General features: G+C 42.0%; 1 protein-coding gene across 4 annotated transcripts in view; it reads right to left on the bottom strand.

Annotated features, from left to right (window-relative positions):
• The window catches only part of mlxip (MLX interacting protein), a 131,678-nt gene that overhangs the window by 48,661 nt on the left and 62,432 nt on the right, over positions 1-20,585 (bottom strand). For all 4 annotated transcript variants that reach the window (XR_010977264.1, XM_068055033.1, XM_068055035.1 and 1 more), the window contains exon 10: positions 6,615-6,721. Coding sequence is in view for 3 of the 4 variants with exons in the window: in XM_068055033.1 (XP_067911134.1) it covers positions 6,615-6,721 (107 nt within the window). In the remaining variant the exon portion in view is untranslated. The remainder of the gene's footprint in view (positions 1-6,614; positions 6,722-20,585) is intronic.

Genomic DNA, 20,585 nt, shown 5'->3' with positions numbered 1-20,585 from the left:
ATACTATAACCTCTCAGCCTTGTACAACAAACATGGCTAAAAGTCAGACAATTTTCTCCAACTAACCACAAACAAGCCCACAGGAGATTCATGAGCAACATATAAAAATCCTTGACTTTACAATGTTACAATACCCCCAGTGATTTGAAACTAATGGGCAATTGTTACAAATTCAAGTCTGCTGTAGATACCTTCACAGGTTCAGTGGCATCAGTCACTCCCAGTCTGAGCATCTTACTTTTATGGAAATTGATATATTGTCATATATTTACTTGCACAATAGCGTAACTTGGGTATGTGACACTATCATCTTTGTGATCTAGACAGGATAGCATGTATCTTTCGCTTAAGTGCTTTTTCAAGTGCTATTCACAATATATATTAATGACTTGGGTGAGGGAACAAAATGCAACATTTCCAAGTTTGCAGACGACACAAAGCTGGGGGGGGAATGTGAGCTATAAGGAGGATGCAAAGAGGCTCCAATGCGATTTGGACAAGTTGGGTAAGTGGGAAAATGCATGGCAGATGCAGTATAACATGGATAAATGTGAGGTTATCCACTTTGGTTGTAAAAACAGAAAGGCAGATTATCTAAATCGTGATAGATTGGGAAAGGGGGAGGTGCAACGAGACCTGGTGTCCTTGTACACCAGTCACTGAAACCAAGCATTCAGGTGCAGCAAGCAGTTAGGAAGGTGAATGGTATGTTTGCCTTCATTGCAAGAGGATTTGAGTACAGGAGCAAGGATGTCTTACTGCAGTTATACTGGGCCTTGGTGAGACCACATCTGGAGTATTGTGTGCAGTTTTGGTCTCCTTATCTGAAGAAGGATGTTCTTGCCATGGAGGGAGTGCAAAGAAGGTTTACTAGACTGATTCCTGGGATGGCAGGATTGATGTATGAGGAGAGATTGGGTCGACTAGGCCTATATTCACTAAAGTTTAGAAGAATGCAGGTTGATAGGTTAATTGGCCATTATAAATTGCCCCTAGTATAGGTAGGTGGTAGGGAAATATAGGGACAGGTGGGGATGTGGTAGGAATATGGAATTAGTGTAGGATTAGTATAAATGGGTGGTTGATGGTCGGCACAGACTCGGTGGGCCGAAGGGCCTGTTTCAGTGCTGTATCTCTAAACTAAACTAAACTAAATGAGAGGGGATCTCATAGAAACCTATAAAATTCTAAAAGGACTAGACAGGCTAGATGCAGGGAGGATGTTCCCGATGGCTGGGGAGTCCAGAATCAGGGGTCTCGGTCACAGGATACGGGTTATGCCATTTAGAACCGAAATGAGGAAAAGGTTCTTCACTCAGAGGGTGGTGAACCTGTGGAATTCTCTACTGCAGAAGGCAGTGGAGGCCAAGTCATTAAATATATTCGAGGGAATATATATGCCAAGGGATCAAGGGATATGGGGAGAAAGCAGGAACAGGGTACAGAATTAGATGATCAGCCGTAATCTTTTTTGAATGGCGGAGCAGGTCCGAAGGGCCAAATGGCCTACTCCTGCTCCTATTTTCTATGTTTCAATCAACCCAATGGAGAGCTGAGTTACCATGAGGTAAGGTGAGGCTTGACCTAAATCAGTAATCTGCTTTATTTCATAGTGAGGGGACGATAGAGAAATTGAAATTAGTGTCACCTAATTCCATCATTACAACTTCATGTAACATATTTACAACTACACCAGCTTACTCCATGTTAGGAAGTAGACTTTCTGACCTTGAGCTCATTTCCTAATTCCTTCTTTGCCTTCTTGGAGCACTTTGTGCAACTATTCCCAGCTTTCAACTTCCCTTATCCCACCACCACAGAACAAAATCCACCAGTCTAACGTTACAATTATATTGTTTTGAGTTCAAACGAAGAACGTTATTGCAGGAACAGTGAATGTAAACATCAAATGATCTTTTATGGTCTCCAGGACAGTGGTCCAGATGCTCCATCTAAAGTCTAATCTACACCTGCCAACCCTGCTGCCTCGTGACCTTTCCCCATATCACAAAACATGACAGTAACTCTTAAGGATATCATCATGGGGTGATTTGGACCAAATACTTTAACTGCTAAAAGTAGTAAAGAGGTGGCCAAGATGGGGTCTTGTGCTGCAATGCTAGTTTAGCCCTTGTTTAGCGTATGATGCCATGATAAAGGTGTTGAAGCCAGTGATAGTAACAGTTGCCCCAGGGTTCGTTAAAGGGCTAACTGACAATCAAATAGCTTGCTAGTGAACAATGCTTCATTTAATGACGTCGCTTAACAGTGACCAGCTGAACAGGAGCAAACAAGTCATTGCTGAGCATTTTGAGTACTACTTAAAGGTATATCACCTTTTACTGTTCACTTGATGCTATAAAGTTTGAAGAGGACTTTTGAAACTCGTCAGGAGACTTTCTGGAACACTTTGTCAAGACGATACCAACACTCTTATCACCATTGATTCTGTAAATTTTCTGAGGACTTCATCAAAAGAGCGAGTGCTGTGCTATTCTGCCTTACTGGACACCTTATAGGAATCAGCAGGAGAAAGGGAGTGCTTGGTCATCAGCATCTTACTCGGGGTCCCCCTCATCTGAATGATGAACGGGAAGGGGGAATGAGGCCAGGCAGAGCAGCGCTAGCTGCTGCAGGAGGGAGGGAGGGACAGGAGGGCCGAGGTGGACTGCTTCCCCACTGCGGTTACACAACATCGCTCCTCCTCCGGAACACCTCCAGTGCCACATCCAAGAACCTGTGCTCCCTCTCACTTGGTCCATAAGCAGTCCTGAGACCTGCCAGCTCACTCAACATCTTCAGTGGGAATGGGTACATGCAGCCTACATATACTGCTTCATGAAAATGGAATCTAAGCAGCACTTGAGTGCTAAACTTGCAGGTGTCTGATTTAGTGCCCCCAGGTAAGTTCAAATTATGGTAATATGCAATTAGGACCAAAATTACAAGACTTAACTCTGGCTTTAGCATATCATAGCATCCATTTAGAAATTGTTTTCACCTTTCCTCCAAAATAAACCCCCCCCTCACAACTTGCTTCAGAGGTGGTGCTGTAACTTCTCAACCTCTTAAGTAGTTCTCTGGGAAACTGATGTTCTCAGATGCTACAAATACATCTAAAAGACAAACCATTTCCTCTAAGCAAGGCTAAAGAACATTTCATTAGTTGCATATTTAGAAAAAAAATCATGTGGTATGTTTTATTTCATTAGAAACTGAAAGTCTGCAAATTCCCCCACCTACTTGTACACTGAAACAGCCAATACTAAAGGGTCAGTTTTTACGGTATTTTAGACCTGGATTTCAGGGAAAACATATTGTTCACAGCCTCCTCAAGGTGTTTGGGAAATCTCCCCACAACTTATTTTAAAACTTGTCATTTCAAATGTAATGAAACCACATGCATCAAAGTACATAAAATTACCAACTGTTACACAACAGCTTTTGTTTGACATGCATATCGCAGCTGTGATGATCCACCCGAGTGGTAAAAAAAAAAGTCAGCTAATGTGGTAAAATTGTTAGCAAGGTTCATTTTAAGGTAACCATTTTTCAGGAAACTGACATGTTAGTTTTTTTTAGTAACAGATTGGGGTATAATGGAAACATTTATTAGTTCTCATAGGGCAGTACCACAAGCTACTTACAAAAAAAAGTAAACTTTCACCAACTGAGAAAAAACACTGTAGTAACATCGGGATTTAAAAAATTTAAGCATTTTCCTGACAAGTTCATCCATTGTAGCCAAAATAGTTTTAAAATAACCAAGCATTGAAATCCGAATGAACTATGATGCAATAGAACGCACCAACTCATCCTGTCATAGCATATTAGTATCCTATTGTAAATTTAACCAAGAATGGGAGGTGTGAGAACTCAGCAAACTAGAGGCAACAGTCCACCATAATCAAAATCATGTTAAAATACAAGGAGGTAAGAAAGCAAGTTCAAAGCTTTAACCAGTCTAGATGACTGCTGAAGAATGAGGCAAAATACATACTAAATGTTACAATTTTAAAGGAGGTGCAGGAAGAGAGAAACCTGGGGGTATACACACATGCAAATATTTGAAGGTGGCAGGACAAGTTGAGAAGACAAAAAAAAAGGGATCTCTGGCTTTATAAACAGAGGCACAGAGCACAAAAGCAAGCAAGTTTTATGACTGGTTAGGCCTCACAGCTGGAGTGTGTCCAATTTTGGGCACCACAATTTAGGAAGGATGTCCAGGTTTTGGACAGCATGCAGAGGAAATTTATTAGAATGGTCCCAGGAATGAGGAACTTCAGTTATGTGAAGCTCAAACTAGGGAAGCTGGGCTCTCCTTGTAGCAGAGAAGATTAAGTGGCGATTCAATAGAGGTATTCAAAATCATGAACAGTTCTGTTATAGAGTAAATTAAGCAACAAACACATTGTAGGGTACTTGTTCTTCCTCTGTTAACTGTTTCAGATCGAAGCAAGATCAACTAAGATGGAGACACGATAGGCCGAATGATCTCCTCCTGTGCTGGGTTGTGCCTTTGACACAGTTGATCACACCATCCTCCTCCAACACCTCTCCACCATTGTCCAGCTGAGCGGGACTGCACTTGCCTGGTTTCATTCTTCTCTATCTAAATCATAGCCAGAGAATCACCTGCAGTGGCTTTTCTTACTGCTCCCATAGTTACTTCTGGTGTCCCCCAAGGATTGATGCTTGGCCCCTTCCTATTTCTCATCTACATGCTGCCTCTTAGCGACATCATCCAAAAATGTGTCAGTTTCCACACATACACTGACAACACCCATCTCTATTTCACCGTCACCTCCCTCGACCCCTCCACAGTCTCTAAATTGTCAGGCCGCTTGTATGACATCCAGTACTGGATGAGCAGAAATTTTCACCAATTAAATATTGGAAAAGCCAAAGCCATTGTCTTCGGTTCCCACCACGAGCTCCACTCCTTAGCCACCAACTCCATTTCTCTCCCTGGCAATTATCTGAGGCTAAATCAGACTGTTCGCAACCTTGGTGTTATATTTGACCCCAAGATGAGCTTCCAACCACATATCCGCACCAAGACCACCTATTTTTACATCTGGAATATCTCCTGACTTCGACATTCCCTCAGCTCATCTGTTGCTGATGCCCTCATCCATGCCTTTGTTACCTCTAGGCTTGACTATTCTAATGCACTCCTAACTAGGGCGGCACAGTGGTGCAGTGGTTAGCACCGCAGCCTCACAGCTCCAGCAACCTGGGTTCAGTTCTGGGTACTGCCCGTGCGGAGTTTGCAAGTTCTCCCTGTGACTGCGTGGGTTTCCGCCAGGTGCTCCAGTTTCCTCCCAGCCAAAAACTTGCAGGTTGCTAGGTAAATTGGCCATTGTAAATTGCCCCTAGTGTAGGTAAGTGGTAGGAGAATGGTGGGGATGTGGTAGGGAATATGGGGTTAATGTAGGATTAGTATAAAATGGGTGGTTGTTGGTCGGCACAGACCCGGTGGGCCGAAAGGCCTGTTTCAGTGCTGTATCTCTTAAAAAAAAAAACTGGCCTCCCTCGTTCTATCCTTTGTAAACCTGAGGTTATCCAAAACTCTGCTGTCCATATCCTAACTTGCACCAATTGTCATTCCTGTCCAACCATCACTCCTGTGCTCACTGACCTACACTGGTTCCAGGTTAAGCAATGCCTCGATTTTAAATTCTCATCCTTGTTTTCAAATCCCTCCATGGTCTCACTCCTCCCTATCTCTAATCTCTTTCAGCACCACAGCCCTCCAAAATATCTGCATTCTCTAATTCTGCCCCTTGAGCATTACCGAATTTAAATTGGTCCACCATTGGTGACTGTACCTATAGCTGACAAGGCCTTAAGCTCTGGAATTCCCTTCCACCTCTCCGCTTTTCTATCTCGCTTTCCTTCTTTAAAACGCTCCTTAAAACCTAACCTTTTGACTAAGTTTTTGGTCATCAGCCCCAATATCTCCTTATGTGGCACGGTGTCATATTTTGTTTTATAATGCCCTTGTGAAGCACCTTGGGATGTTTTATGATGTTAAAGGTACTATATAAATACAAGTTTTTGTTGTATAGTTCTATAAAATAAGGAGAAACTGTATCTATTAGTAGAAGGCCTGTAACCAAAGGACATAGATTTGAGGTAATTGACAAAAGAATGAGAGGCAAAATGAAAAGAAAAATTTCAATAAATACTTTACTTAATGTGCCATTGATAATCTCACACAAAGGCCTCAATACTGTTGGCATGGGAACTGGTGTAGTTGGGCTGCTCTTATGACAATGAATTCACTGGAGGCAGCTGTACTGTGCATCTCACCACATATCTATAATGGGTCGATAGAGAGTGAAGCTCCCTCTACTGACTTGCAATTGATTGATATACAACATGGAATCCTTTCCACAATTCAAATTCATATGCACAAATGTTTTTTTATACAAAAGGTACATTTATTAAAAGTGCATCGACTAAAGTACATTATGCCTATGGTAAAATCAGTTTATAGAATTAGGTCACCAATTACTTTTTCTATATATGTTGAACAGCTCCAATTTAACTTTTTCAAGGTGTTCATCTGAGGGTGCAACAAATCTTACCCTAAGCAAAGGACAGCTTACCGTGGCATATGCAGCTGGTGTGATAACAACACTAGGCTGGGTAACTGCACAAGCCAGTACTCCTTCAGGTTTTAATGGGGTAGAAGTCACAAGTACAGCACTAGAGCCTGCAAAAGAAAAGATATAGTATGATGCCTATTTTATGCAATATTTAGAAGGGCTTCAGTTCAACACTCTGAGCACTACAACTATTTTTGCACCATTATTGTAAAACTAATTTTTTTTTTTAAAGTACTGCTTGTAAATCCAAGCAGCAAACTCTTGGTTGGGTATCTGCTTTACTTCCTTAACTCTACAGGGTGATCTAAAGTGAGATCAACCTAGACTTTAAACTTTTCATTGTGTTGCTCCTCAGTCAAATGCTAAAACACTGCAACAGCACTGTTAGAATTTTTATCAAAAGGAAAATAAATACCAAAAAATGCAACAAAATACTGAAAATGTGACTGAAGCTCATTGAAGACTGCAAAAAATGTAAAAGATATTTTATTGCGATACCCCACATAAACTTCCCAGTTCATAAATAGTACACTCTGGATTAAAAGGAGGAATGTATTGTGTGTTAGAATGAAGTGTGTTTTGTAGCAAGTAAAGAAGAAAATGGATTAGGGAGGCTAGGAACCATAAATACTCCTAGTTCGTAATGAGACTGCCTATACTATCATCTATCCTAAAGGTTGAATTCTTCATGTTGGGTGCTCAACTAGACCAACGAGTTTTTACTGAGATAGTTTTGGCTTTATTTGTTTAGAATCCACTGAATATTTAAAATAAAATCAGTTTCTTCCATGTCCAAATTGAAGTGTGTTCCTTTAGGTGTACAATCAATGGAGAGACTAAAGTCTACAAACTAAATAAACTCTTAAAAAATGCCCTCATAATTACTGACTGGAATTTGTAAAAAGAAAAATAATAGAACTCATACATCAGCTTTTTTGATACATTTCCAAAATGTCATATCTGCTAATGTGCATCACACAGCATGAGCCAGATGGAGTTTCATTACGATAGTAGTTTCTGAAAAAGGATAAATGCTGATCCACTTCATCCCTCCCTTTTTCTGATCTCTTCAAACCACACACAAATTGTGGCAGACCAGTGAATAATTCAGACCTTCTTCCAGGATTTTGTCACGGCCCATTTCAGCCATTGGATCCAAAATTAGCTTAGGTAGGAGGCAGAGGGGGATGGTCGAGGGTTGTTTTTGCGATTGGAAGCCTGTGACCAGTGGTGCACCGCAGGGATCGGTGCTGTTTGTTGTGTACATTAATGATTTAGACGTGAATATAGGAGGTATGATCAGTAAGTTCACAGATGACACGAAAATTGGTGGTGTCATATATAGTGAGGAGGAAAGTCTTAGATTACAGGATGATATAGATGGGCTGGTAAGATGGGCGGAGCAGTGGCAAATGGAATTTAATCCTGAGAAGTGTGAGGTGATGCATTTTGAGAGGACTAACAAGGCAAGGGAATATTCAATGGATGGTAGGACCATAGGAAGTACAGAGGGTCAGAGGGACCTGGTGTACTTGTCCACAGATCACTGAAGGCAGCAGCACAGGTAGATAAGGTCATTAGGACGGCATATGGGATACTTGCCTTTATTAGCCGAGACACCGAATACAAGAGCAGGGAGGTTATGATGGAGCTGTATAAAATGTTAGTTAGGCCACAGCTGGAGTACTGTGTATAGTTCTGGGTACCAGACTATAGGAAGGATGTGATTGCACTGGAGTGGTAGCAGAGGAGATTCACCAGGATGTTGCCTGGGCTGGAGCATTTCAGCTATAAAGAGAGACTGGATAGGCTAGGGTTGCTTTCCTTAGAGCAGAGAAGGCTAAGGAGGGTAACCTGATTGAGGTGTACAAAATTATAATGGGCATAGATAGGAAGAAACTTTTTCCCTTAGCGGAGGGGTCAATAACCAGGGAGCATAGATTTAACATAAGGGGCAGGAGGTTTAGAGGGGAATTGAGGGAAAAAAAATTTCACCCAGAGGGTGGTTGGAATCTGGAACACACTGCCTGAAGGGGTGGTAGAGGCAGGAACCCTCACAACATTTAAGAAGTATTTAGATAAGCACTTGAAATGCCATACAAGGCTACGGGCCAAGTGCTGAAAAATGGGATTAGAATAGATAGGCTTGATGGCCGGCGTGGACACGGTGGGCCGAAGGGCCTGTTTCTGTGCTGTATAACTCTATGACTATCTCTCTCTCTCACTATTTGGAGGCCTGTAGAATACCCCTAGTAGCGTGATCATACTATTTTTGCTTCTCAACTCTAACCAAATGGATTCTGTCCTCGTCCCCTCAAAGACATCTCCTCTTTCCAACATTACAATGTCTTCTCTAATCAGTACTGCAACCCCACCTCCCTTTTTTCCTTCTTTTCTGAACACTTTATATCCCTGTATATCAAGCGCCCAGTCCTCACTATTTTTAAGCCATGCATGTTACTGCAACGACATATTTCCATACTGCTATTTGTGCTTGTAGCTCACAAAACCTTATTCAACACCCTTTGTGTGTTTACATACATGCATTGTAATCCTGTCTTTGCATTCCTCATAGCCCTTCTCAGTCTGTTCCCATCTAATATAGAACTACTCTCTTCACTATTACTGTCTAACACTCTCACATTATGCACCTTATTCCTCTTTTCTACTTCTATATGCTGGTGCCCATCCCCTGCCAATTTAGTTTAAACCTTCCCCAACTACACTTGGTAAACTTCTCTGCAAAGACATTGGTCCCAATCCTGTTGAGGTGCAACGGGTACCAATGTGTACCACAACTTCTGACTCACTCCCTTGCCCCTGCACCCTCTCCGTGATGTCCTTTACCCTAGTATTACGGCCAGGTGAGAAGAGGGTCTCAGGCTCCCCTCTCACCCTTCCTTTTATTTGACTGCGTTTATTTCTTTTAAACTGTGGTTGTGCTTGCCACCTCTGAGTGTTATACCTTTTTACCTTTACTGTGATCGTGAAAGAACTAATTGGACAGGATTTCTTGAGTTTAAGCAAGATAGAGGTAATTTTATTATACTTAATACTCTAACAAAGTTAGAAAATACGCTACACTTTCACATGAGAATCTCGCACACACAAATAGATTAAAGAGGAAAAAATAGATTTGGTGGTTGGATTAAAGTCCAGAATAAAAGCAACTTAAGTACACAGTCTGATGTGGATGATCTGGTAGCCCTCGGCTGAAACTGCGTTCTTGAAGTCCTCGCTGGTCGAAGTGCACTTTGTGGTTGGCCTGCTTTGCTCTGGGTTTTCTTGAAGGCAGAATTGTAGTTGGCTCTCTTCCCCGGTCTCTGGCTGTAGCAGTCTGTTGGCTCGGAGGGTCCACAATCACAGACGGTTTTCAAACTTCATGTTTCCTTGGGGCGGGGGAAGCACGCAGCTTTCTCTGCTGCTGCAGTCTCAGTTTCTGCTCGTCTTCTGTGAGTGTGACGAAACTGTATTTTCAGAGATGGGACAGACAGTCACATGGTTCTCTCAATCCCCTTTGTTTTTAATGATATACAAGGTTCAGAATTGGCTCCACAGGTTCGAGGACGTCAATATTTACACTCGGAGGGGTTTGCTCCTACAACCTATGAAATTAATGTTTCTCATTTGGAATATGGGGTTTTCTGGACACCTCTATACCCCGCGGAATGACATGTGACTATTGGAACATTTTATTACAGGGGTAAAAAAAGAAATAGAAGAAAACACATTCATTCTCACTCACTCAAGTTCACTCATTACTCTTGGAACTCCAACAGCTAGCTTTGGCTGCGACGGTTATGCTGATATAATTTGTTGGAGTTTTGTCTGGGATGGTTATGTGTTGTCAAATGGGTTTCAAGTTTCTCTAGTATCAACTTATAATACCTTGGATATGCATCTCAATAAAGATGTGGTTGGTGAAGCTTGGAGTCTGCAAATTTCCACTGTTGTTTAAGGCAAGTTTTCCTGCATGCACAAGCTATAACCCCTCAACTGCTGTTTTTGCAACACGTGGCTTTAACCATTCAGGTTCCAGCAGCTTGGTAATTTTTCTCCCTATAGTGGTTGCGGGTAATAAATCGGTTTTAAGCCCATGAGGTGTCTGAGATTTCCTCTGGGCTCTTGCACTTGCTGAATTCGGAACTGAAATTGTTGGGTTTGATTAGCTTTGGATTTGGGCACTGATCATTGGGTTCTTCAATGTGTACATCCACCATGACCTCACTTTTACTTTTCTGGTGAGTCACACAAGTGCTGTTTACTTAAGGGCATTTTTGTTTTCCTTTTCCCTTTACTGTGGGGGGGATCTCTTTGCTAATCTGCCCCATGCACTCTGGGACATTCCTGTTCGCAGGTGTCTGTCCAGCTTTTACTGCACTCCCCTGCGGCACTTCAATTAGGTGAGGCATCATCCTTGCCATGGATTTGCCCTTTTGGGAACTTGTAGGTTTCTGTCAATGCTGTTAGCAGCCTTGGTAGGATTCCTCTTTGCCTGTATTTACATAGTAGAGTGTGAGGTCTAATTTTTCCAACATTTCAGGGTTGGCTAAGCGGTCATCGGAAGATAGGAGTAGGAGTAGGCCATTCAGCCCCTCGAGCCTGTCCCGCCATTCAATGAGATCATGGCTGATCAGCGGCCTCACTCCATATACCTTAATATCTTTGCTTAACAAAAATCTATCTATCTCAGATTTAAAATTAACAACTGTTCTAGCTTCAACTGCTGTTTGTGGGAGAGTGTTCCAAACCTCTACCACCCTTTATGTGAAGAAGTGCTTCCTAACATCTCTCCTGAATGGTCTGGTCCTAATTTATAGACTATGCCCCCTAGTTTTAGAATCTCCAACCAGTGGAAATAGTTTATCTTTATCTAGTCAGTAGGGGGTTCCATTTGGGAATCCTCCTGGCCCTCCTCTAACCTGCCCTCACTGTCCTTTTAGTCCCCTTCCTCCCTAACTATCTGATAGACCTGTGCTTGTCTGTCCCCTTTTGTTTTTGGCAGGGGTCCCACACAGTCCACCAGCAACCTGCTGAGGGGTTCCCCAGAAGCCGATATGGGAATTAGGGGTGCAGGTTTTATTACAGCTTGGGGCTTCCCCACAACCTGGCACATGTGGCAAGTTTTACAGAACTCCACCACATCTTTGTGGAGTTTTGGCCAGTCAAAATGTTGTCTTTTGCAGGCTTTGGTTTTTCATACACCGACATGTCCAGCCATTGGAAGCTTGTGGGCCATTCTTAATTTTTTTTCATGGAACCTTGGCGGCACCACTATCTGATGAACCACTCACTGTCCACTCTTCGTCCGCAGGTCTGTGAGGAGGTCTCCACTTCATCAGCACCTCATTCTTTCAATAGAAACACACAGGGACTCCCTCTGCTTCAGTTTTGGTTTAGGCAGTCTGTGCTAACTTCTTTAATATTGGGTCAGCTTGCTGAGTCTCAACTAGGGAAGATCTGTCTAACTCATCTTTGGGTCCTCTAACTTCCCAAAGAAGGTTTCAGACAGCCAGACAGTAGGGTCATCTGTCTGCAGTGCCAGTTCAACCTCCTCTGATGGAGCTTGTTTGACCATGGACCAAGTAACCACACAGTCAGGGAAAATGCCGGGGACCTTCTCCTGCAACTGTCTGTCTCTCTGACCTCTTTCGGTCTCTCTAAAGCTACTGGGGAAGCTACCATCTCTACCCCTGCCAGATAATTACCCAGGAACAGGTTGACCCCCATCCACAGGCAAACTAGGGACAATCCCCGCTGTTACCGATCCTGAAACTAGGTCACACGCCAGGTGCACCCGATATAAAGGTATGGGCAGATACTGCCCTCAGATACCATTCATGAACACTCTAGCATTCTCTGAAGGAAAAGTCATGCCTTTTCCCAACAGAAGGGACTGGGTGGCCCCTGAGTATGACTATGGGCTTGCTCGTCCCACTTGAGGGGTATGGGGTCACTTTTCCTTGGGATACAAAATCCTGATAACCTTCAGGGATTTTGTGAAATTTTCCCGCACCCACAGCAGTATGTTTACGGGGTCTTACTGCTGCAATTAAGGCCACAGCCTGCTCTGCTGTGCTTTCTATCAGGGCCCTTTCTCCTGCGCTGGTTTGGTGTGCCCCGATTAATCCTACAAGTTTTCCCCGTAATTTCCAACAGTCAGCTTGGAGGTGACCTGCCTTGTTACAATGGGAACACACAGGTCTTCAGGTCCCACTCCTGCTCTCAGCACCGTCTTTTTTGGCTTGAGGGGAGCCCCGTGTGTCCAGCTTTCCGTTCTCGCCCAGGGCCGCTTGGGCCCCTATCATCCTCCCACCTTTTATCCTTTTTGGGGTTGTGGGGGTGACTAGGGAAGGGTTTCCCTTGTGGTAAGAACTTGTGTACAAAGGTAAATTCATCAGCCAGAACTGTGGCCTGCCTGGCTCTTTGAACCTTTTATTCTTCTACGTGAGTTTTAATAGAAAGGGGAAGTGAGTTTTTAAATTCCTCGAGAAGGATCATCTCTCTGAGGTTTTCATATGTGGGCTGTATCTTAAGTGCCCTTATCCACTGGTCAAAGGCAACTTGCTTAACTCTTTCAAACTCAAGGTAAGTTTGGCCAGGCTGCTTCCGGAGGTTTTGGAATTTCTGGCGGTACACTTCCAGTACTGGCTCATATGCCCCCAGGATAGCACTTTTAGACATCTCATAATCTGATGAACTTTCATCTGACAACAGTGAATAAACGGCATGGGCTTTTTCTGTTAGTTTGCTTTGTAACAACAGCGCCCAGCTCTCAGCCTGCCATTTCAGTGGTCTTGCAAGCTTTTCAAAAGTGACGAAAAAATGCTTCCATATCCCCCTCATTGAACTTTGGAATTAACTGGGAGAACTTTAAGAGCTCAGCACACGGCCTGAGCTAGGGGTAGCTTCCTCACTAGCCATGCCTTCACTGGGTGTACTGAATTGCCCCCGAGTTAATTCAAGCGCCTTAGCTCTCTTTCCTCCTTCCCCTCCTGGAAAGCTCTCTCTTTTTCTCTTTCTTGACACTCTCTCGGCTCTCTCCCTGGAATTCTAACTCCAGTCTTCTCTGTTCTAATTGTATTTAAGCTAACATTACCCCGTCTGTTTCTGTCTCTAATCCTGTTTCTGAAACTTCAGGTTCAAGTGAAAAATGGTTGGCCACAAGTCTTAGGATTTCGAATTTCTTAGCTTTTGCATGGAAAGTAATCCCTAACTGCCAGCTATATTCCTCAACTCTTCAATGGATAGGGCCTTTAATCAATCCCAAGTTACTTCACCCTGGCTTGGGAAGGTCCTGGCCTCGAGTGTGGACAGGTTAGTATTCTAGCAGTAAAACACAAGAAAACTTGTATTGAAGTTTTTGTAAAAAATTTTTTTACTCGCAAACAATTTGGTTTCCCACTTCCAATTTCTTGTTTGTCATTGGGTTACAATCACAGACTATAGCCCCCAAATTTGTTACAGCCAGGTGAGAAGGTCTCAGGCTCCCCTCTCGCTCTTCCTCTTATTTGACCGCAACAGGATCTATTCCTTTTAAACAGTGGTTCTGCTTACCACTTCTGAATGTTTTCCCTTTACTGTGATTGTGAAAGAACCAAATCGGACAGGATTTCTTGACTTTAAACAAGAAAGAGGTAAGTTTATTATACTTAATACTCTAACCCAGATTCAAAAAATACTTTTTAAAAACGCTACACTTTCACACGAGAATCTCGCACACACAAATAAATTAAAGAGGAAAAAATAGATTTGGTAGTTGGATTAAAGTCCGGAATAAATGGAACTTAAATACACAGTCTGTGAAGTGGATGATCTGGTGGTCCTTGGCTGAAGCGGTGTTCCTGAAGTCCTCGCTGGTTAAAGTGCACTTTGTGGCTGGCCTGCTTTGCTCAGGGTTTTCTTGAAGGCAGAATTGTAGTTGGCTCTCTTCCCCTGGTCTCTGGCTGTAGCAGTCCGTTGGCTTGGAGGGTCCAAGTCGCAGACGGTTGTTTGGGTGGGGGGGGGGGGGGGGGGGAGAAGAAGAGAGAGAGAGGGAGAGAGAGAGCATGCATCTTTCTCCGCAGCTGCAGTTTCAATTTCTACGTGTCTTCTGTGAGTGTAACAAAACTCCTGTTTTTTTCGGAGATAGACAGTCACATGGTTCTCTCAATCCCCTTTGTTTTTAATGAGATACAAGATTCAGAACTGGCTCCAGAGGTTCCAGAATGCCAATATTTACACTCGGAGGGGTTTGCTCTTTCAAAGTCAATGTGTCAGGATGGCCTTGACTGCTGTGCTAATGAAGCAATCCTAGGTAATTCAATTACTTAGAGCAAGCCATTGTTCTGGGTCCAGGGCTTCTCAGCCATCTATCTGCAGTTCAATCTCTTGGTATTTCAGATGCAAATTGCAATCTTGGCTGCTAGCTTTTTAAAAGTTACTGCAGAATTTTTTCCATTAAAAGTCTAATGTAAGTTTCCAACCGATGAAATTAATATTTTTCATTTGGCATACGGGATTTTCTTGACGCTGGCACCAGGGAGACAAACCACCATATGGGACTCACGACGATGGTTCAGAAATGCCTGTCTGTCCCCGACTGTGTAATCTCCTATAACTGCATTTCTACACTTTGCTGCTCCCTACTGTAGTCCTTTGCCCATTGGTGCGATGATCTAGACTGCACTCTTTCAGGGTATCTTCACTCCCAGCAGTCTCCAATGCAGAGTACCTGTTTGACAGTGGCACACCCCGAAGACTCCTGCACCTCCTGCCTCTTCCAGATGGCCATCCACCTAGTATCCTGAACCCTTACTGCCTTTGGGGTGGCCACTTCCTCGTAAGTACTATCCAGGAAACTCTCCTGCTCCCTGATGCTCCACAGTGGCTCCAGCCGGTGACACTTCTTACAGGTAATCGCCCAAGACACGTGAAGTGTCCTGGAGTCCCAACATGGCACAGCTGCCAACCATGATTTTAAAAAAACTATTCCCTCTTTGCAATTCAGTTTTTTAAACAAAAAACTCATGCACCATCCCTCTGTGTTGTCAAGCTATAGCTACACACAATGCCCTCTATTTTTTAAACTTTCATTTAAAATTCATCATGCAACAGGTATAAAGTTAAATAAACTGCTAATATATACAGAACCCGTAAGTAACAAGACTTAACTAAATGACAAACTCCCGTTATTGCACAAAGATATTATCCAAACCATCAGTTAGTCATACCTTGGAATAAAACACTGGTTAGGCCTCAGCTGGAGTACACCACAGATTAGAAAGCTTTTCAAGACATCAGAGAGGGTGCAGAAGAGATCTACTAGAATGTATGAGGGATGAGGGACTTCAGTTATGTTGAGAGACTGGAAAAGCTGGGATGTTCTCCACAGAGCAGAGAAGGTTAAGAGGAGATTTGACAGAGGTGTTCAAAATCATGAAGGGTTTTGATAGAGTAAATGAGGAACTGTTTCCAATGGCAGAAGGGTTGGTAATTAGAGGCAAAATAACCAGCCATAACATGAGGAAACTTTTTTTAAAAATAAGCACAGTAAGTTGTTAGCTAGAATGCACTGCTTGAAAGGGCGGTGGAAGCAGATTTAATAATACTTTTCAAAAGTAAATTGGATAAATACTTGAATGGAAAAAAAAATTACAGGGGAAAAGCAAGGGAGTGAGACAAATTGAATAGCTCTACCAAAGAGCCAACACAGGCATGATAGGTTCCTTCTGCGCTATATCATTGTATGATACCCAACGGATTCACAATTACTGCCTGCCACTAAGCATGGTTATTGGAAGCATATTCAGATTATAATTAGTTCCTGTAGTATCTCAGCATTCTCACATTGAATTCTGAGAACGCTTCACATAATGCTAACATAGGAAAGTATAAAAAGCTAACAACTTCAAAAAAAGCTGACAACTCAAAAACCGCGCTAATTATAGGTCATATGACACATCAAGGCCCAGTGCATCAAGGCAAAGCGGAGTCTGCAGCAGTGGTAGATTTACAAGTTAATAAAGGAACTCAGAGTGCTTAAGGTACAAGATTTCCTTTTCCAAGGGATGGCATAGGGCGCATTCCATGTTTACTCCCTCATCCGCCACTTTTTAGTATTGGATTTGGTCCATTTGGGAATCTACTGTGGTTCAGAATGCAAATTTGTAATTTTCTGAATTAAATAAAACTTATCAATTCAACCTACTTCCTATTTTGTTTCCAAACATAATGAGTCCACACATTCAGGGGAAGGAATAAAGCCAGTTAATATACATACACCTGGGAAATCATATTTATTATAAAAAAAAAAGCTATGACCAATCATGAAGAAAATAAACATTCACATAAAACATCTGAGCATGCCCCAGAAACACAGAAAATTTACAGCACAAAAGGAGGGCATTCGGCACATAGTGTCTGTTCCAGCTGAAAAAAAGCTATCCAGCCTAATCTTACTTTCTGATTCTTGGTTCATAGCCCTGTAGATTATTGCACTTCAAATGCATATTCAATTTTTTTTTTTAAATATAAGAGTTTCTGCCTCCACCATCTTTTCAGGCAGTAACTTCCAGGCCCCCACCACCCTTTGGGTGAAAGAAAATCTCAACTCCCCTGTAATCCTTCTGCCAATTACTTTAAATCTATGCCCCCGGTTAATGACCCCTCTGCTAATTTTATACACCTCAATTAAATCTCCCCTCAACTTCCTCCGTTTCAAGAAAACAACTCTAAGCCCACCCAATCTTGCCTCATAGCTAAAATTTTCCATTCCTGGCAACAACCTCAAATCTTCTCTGCATCCTCTCTACTTTGATCACATCCTTCCTGTAATGCAGTAACCAGATTTGTAATCTAGCTGTGGCCTAACTTAGTGTTTTAAAAAATTGTGACATAACCTGCCTGCTCTTTTACTCTATGCCTCAACTAATAAAAGAAAGTATCCCTTATGCCTCTTGACCACTTTATCCACTTGTCTTGCTACATTCAGGAATCTGTGGACATGCACTCCAAGGTTCCTCTACACTTCCCAGTATCCTGCAATTTACTGTGCATTCCCTTGCCTTGTTTTCCCTTCTTAAATACACTGCCTCATACTTATACAGACTGAATTCGATTTGTCATTTTTCTGTCTACCTGACCAGTCCATTGATATCTTCCTGCAGTCATTCTTCCTCACTAATAATCATATGGCCAATTTTTGTACCATCTGCAAACTTCTAAATCATGCCCCCTACATTTAAGTCTAAATCATTGATACATACCATGAAAATCATGGGACCCTTTGGGGAAAATTAAAAGCTTTAAAAGCTGTGTTCAAGAAATGTTTTGTTACATATAACGTCTTTGGGGACAAACACCAAATAAATATACGTGCAATTGTGATTGAAAAATCAATAGCTCACTTAAGAAATGTTTTGCCTTAAATGTGTGCATAATTCTGCAAGAAAGTGACGCCGGATTGGTTGGATGGTATACTGAATGCCTACAGATCCAATTTAATTGGTTAAGATAGCCTCCAGTCCTTCCCTCCAAGTGACCAGATTAGTTGATGTTGCCAATTTCCAATCCCAGTGAAAAAGACATTTTACTGGTGAAACACCAACATGGATTCAAACTCTGTTAACAAGTCTGTGTTGAAGTGATCTAAAAATGAAAGCATGCTTTCTGTGACATGTTCCTTGCTCATGTTCTTGTACAAATTTAGATGGTAGTAAAACTAACTGTATTTAATTTAATATAAATTATAAACTAAGGCAGAGCCTGGATTACTTACAAATAATCCAGGAGGTTCCAGCCCATTTGTACTGCTATTTCTGCCCTACGTCCTTCATCCTGTTTAGAGCAGGAATATGAAAATGAGGAGGGACCGGGGGGTTGGGGGGGGGGGGGGGGGGAAATGTGGGAATGAGGAGGGACGGGGGTGCAAAAATGTGGGAATGAGGAGGGCCGAGGCACAGAGTAGTGAATGACAGTGATCGGTGCTGGGAATCATATTGTTTCTAATTTACATGATGAGAAACCCAAGACAAATTGGTCAAATTCGTAGATGATACCAAACTGGGGAAGGAGCAGTGAAAATCGGAAAAAACAGCTCAGAAATTACTGAATGAAATGGACAAAATATGAAAGTGGACAGAAATGGTAGATGAAATTTAATAGAGAGAGATGTAATGTACTGCATGTTAAAAGGATAAAACAGGCAACACATACTCCGTGATGTTGGAGTAGCAGGGGATGGAGTTGAAAAAGGTAATGGAGCGTAAGGCACAATGTGTAACATGTCTAGACCAAGCAACAAAGCAAACAGAATGTAGTCAGAATACAAGTCAGAGGAAGTCATGATCAAACTGCATGGTGCTCAGACTGCTGTGTCTAATTCTAGTCACCAAGATACAAGTGAGATGTTCAATTATTGGTAGCAGTGTAGAGAAAAGCCATAAGGCTGACCTTCCATATCAACAGTTTGAATTGTGAGACAAGACTAGAAAAACTCAGTGTAAAGGGGACAACTGACAGATGCTCACAAAACTGCAAATGGTGTGGGAAAGTTAAATTTGCTGAATAATTTTAAGTTAATTGCAAGATGTAGGACAAAAGGGCTATAAGCTCAAACTTGATAATGCCAAATTTAGGACTCACATGAGGAAACAATTGTACACACTTGGAATGGTCTCCCAGATACAATAATGGAGGCAAAAACAGGAATGATTTAAAAACGAAGTGGATGTTGTATTGAAATAGACTTTAGAGACATACTGGATGGATGAACTAAGGCCAAAAAGGTCCGCAATAGTAACTAACTTGTGATCACCTGAAAACTTAACACCCTCATACTTCAATTGCAGGAACTGCACAATTTATTGCACCACAGGTAGCAATTTGTTAGATTTAGCTTTCAAGAAAAGAAGTTATTAAAATGCAACACCTGGGAATCATATGTCCTTCATACTTGGGAAACAAACCTAATTGCAGATTATTGATTCAACAAATTTACATTCAATAGTTAAAAATATTATTCAAGCAAGTACGTTATGCTAAACCTTTATAAATCTGGTGAGGCTTCAGCTGGAGTAGTGTGTCCAAATCTGGGTATCACACTTTAAGAAAGATGTCAAGGCACTGGAGAGGGTGCAGAAGAAATTTACTGAAATGCCATCAAGGATGAGGGACTTGAGTACACGAAGAAACTAGAGAAACTGGCATTATTCTCCTTATAGCACAGAAGGTTAAGCCGAGACTTAACAGAGGTGCTCAAAATTATGAAAGGTTTTGACAGAGTACATCGGGAGAAACCATTTCTACTGGCAAACCTAATAATTTTTTTTTTTTTAAACACAGCATGTTACGTTCTGAAATAAAAACAAGAAATGCTGGAAATACTCAGCAGGTCTGGCAGCATCTGTGGAGAGAGAAGCAGAGTAAACATTTCAGGTCAGTGACCCTTCATCAGAACTGACCTGAAACGTCAACTCTGCTTCACTCTCCACAGATGCTGCCAAACCTGCTGAGTATTTCCAAAATTTCTTGTTTTTAATTTCAGATTTCCAGCATCTGCAGTATTTTGCTTTTATTTATGTTATGTTCTAAAATGCACTGCCTGAAAGGGTGAAGCAGATACCACAGTAACTTTCAAAAGGGAATTGAATATATACTTCAAAAAAGAAAATTTTGTAGGACTATGGGGGAAAAAGTAGGGGAATGGGACTAATTGGATAACTCTTTCAAAAGAGCCAGCACAGGCATGGTGGGAAAATAGCCTCCTTTTGTGCTGTATCATTTCTACTTCACTTAAGAACATACGATTGCGATTGCACCAAATAACACAATTATATACTGAAACCCAGGCTATATAGCATGAAAACTTTCACTAATAAATTCATATGAACTATTTCAACCAGCAAAAAAAAATAATGGGGGGTGGGTGGTGGTTAAATTAGTGCACAACTGGCAGAGCTCCTTTACTTCACTTGGACAAATAATCTATTA

Source organism: Heterodontus francisci, chromosome 23, assembly GCF_036365525.1.
Source record: "Heterodontus francisci isolate sHetFra1 chromosome 23, sHetFra1.hap1, whole genome shotgun sequence".
Lineage (NCBI taxonomy): Eukaryota > Metazoa > Chordata > Chondrichthyes > Heterodontiformes > Heterodontidae > Heterodontus > Heterodontus francisci.
The sequence above is the reverse complement of the archived record's forward strand: the minus strand, read 5'-3'. Positions and strand labels throughout refer to the sequence as shown.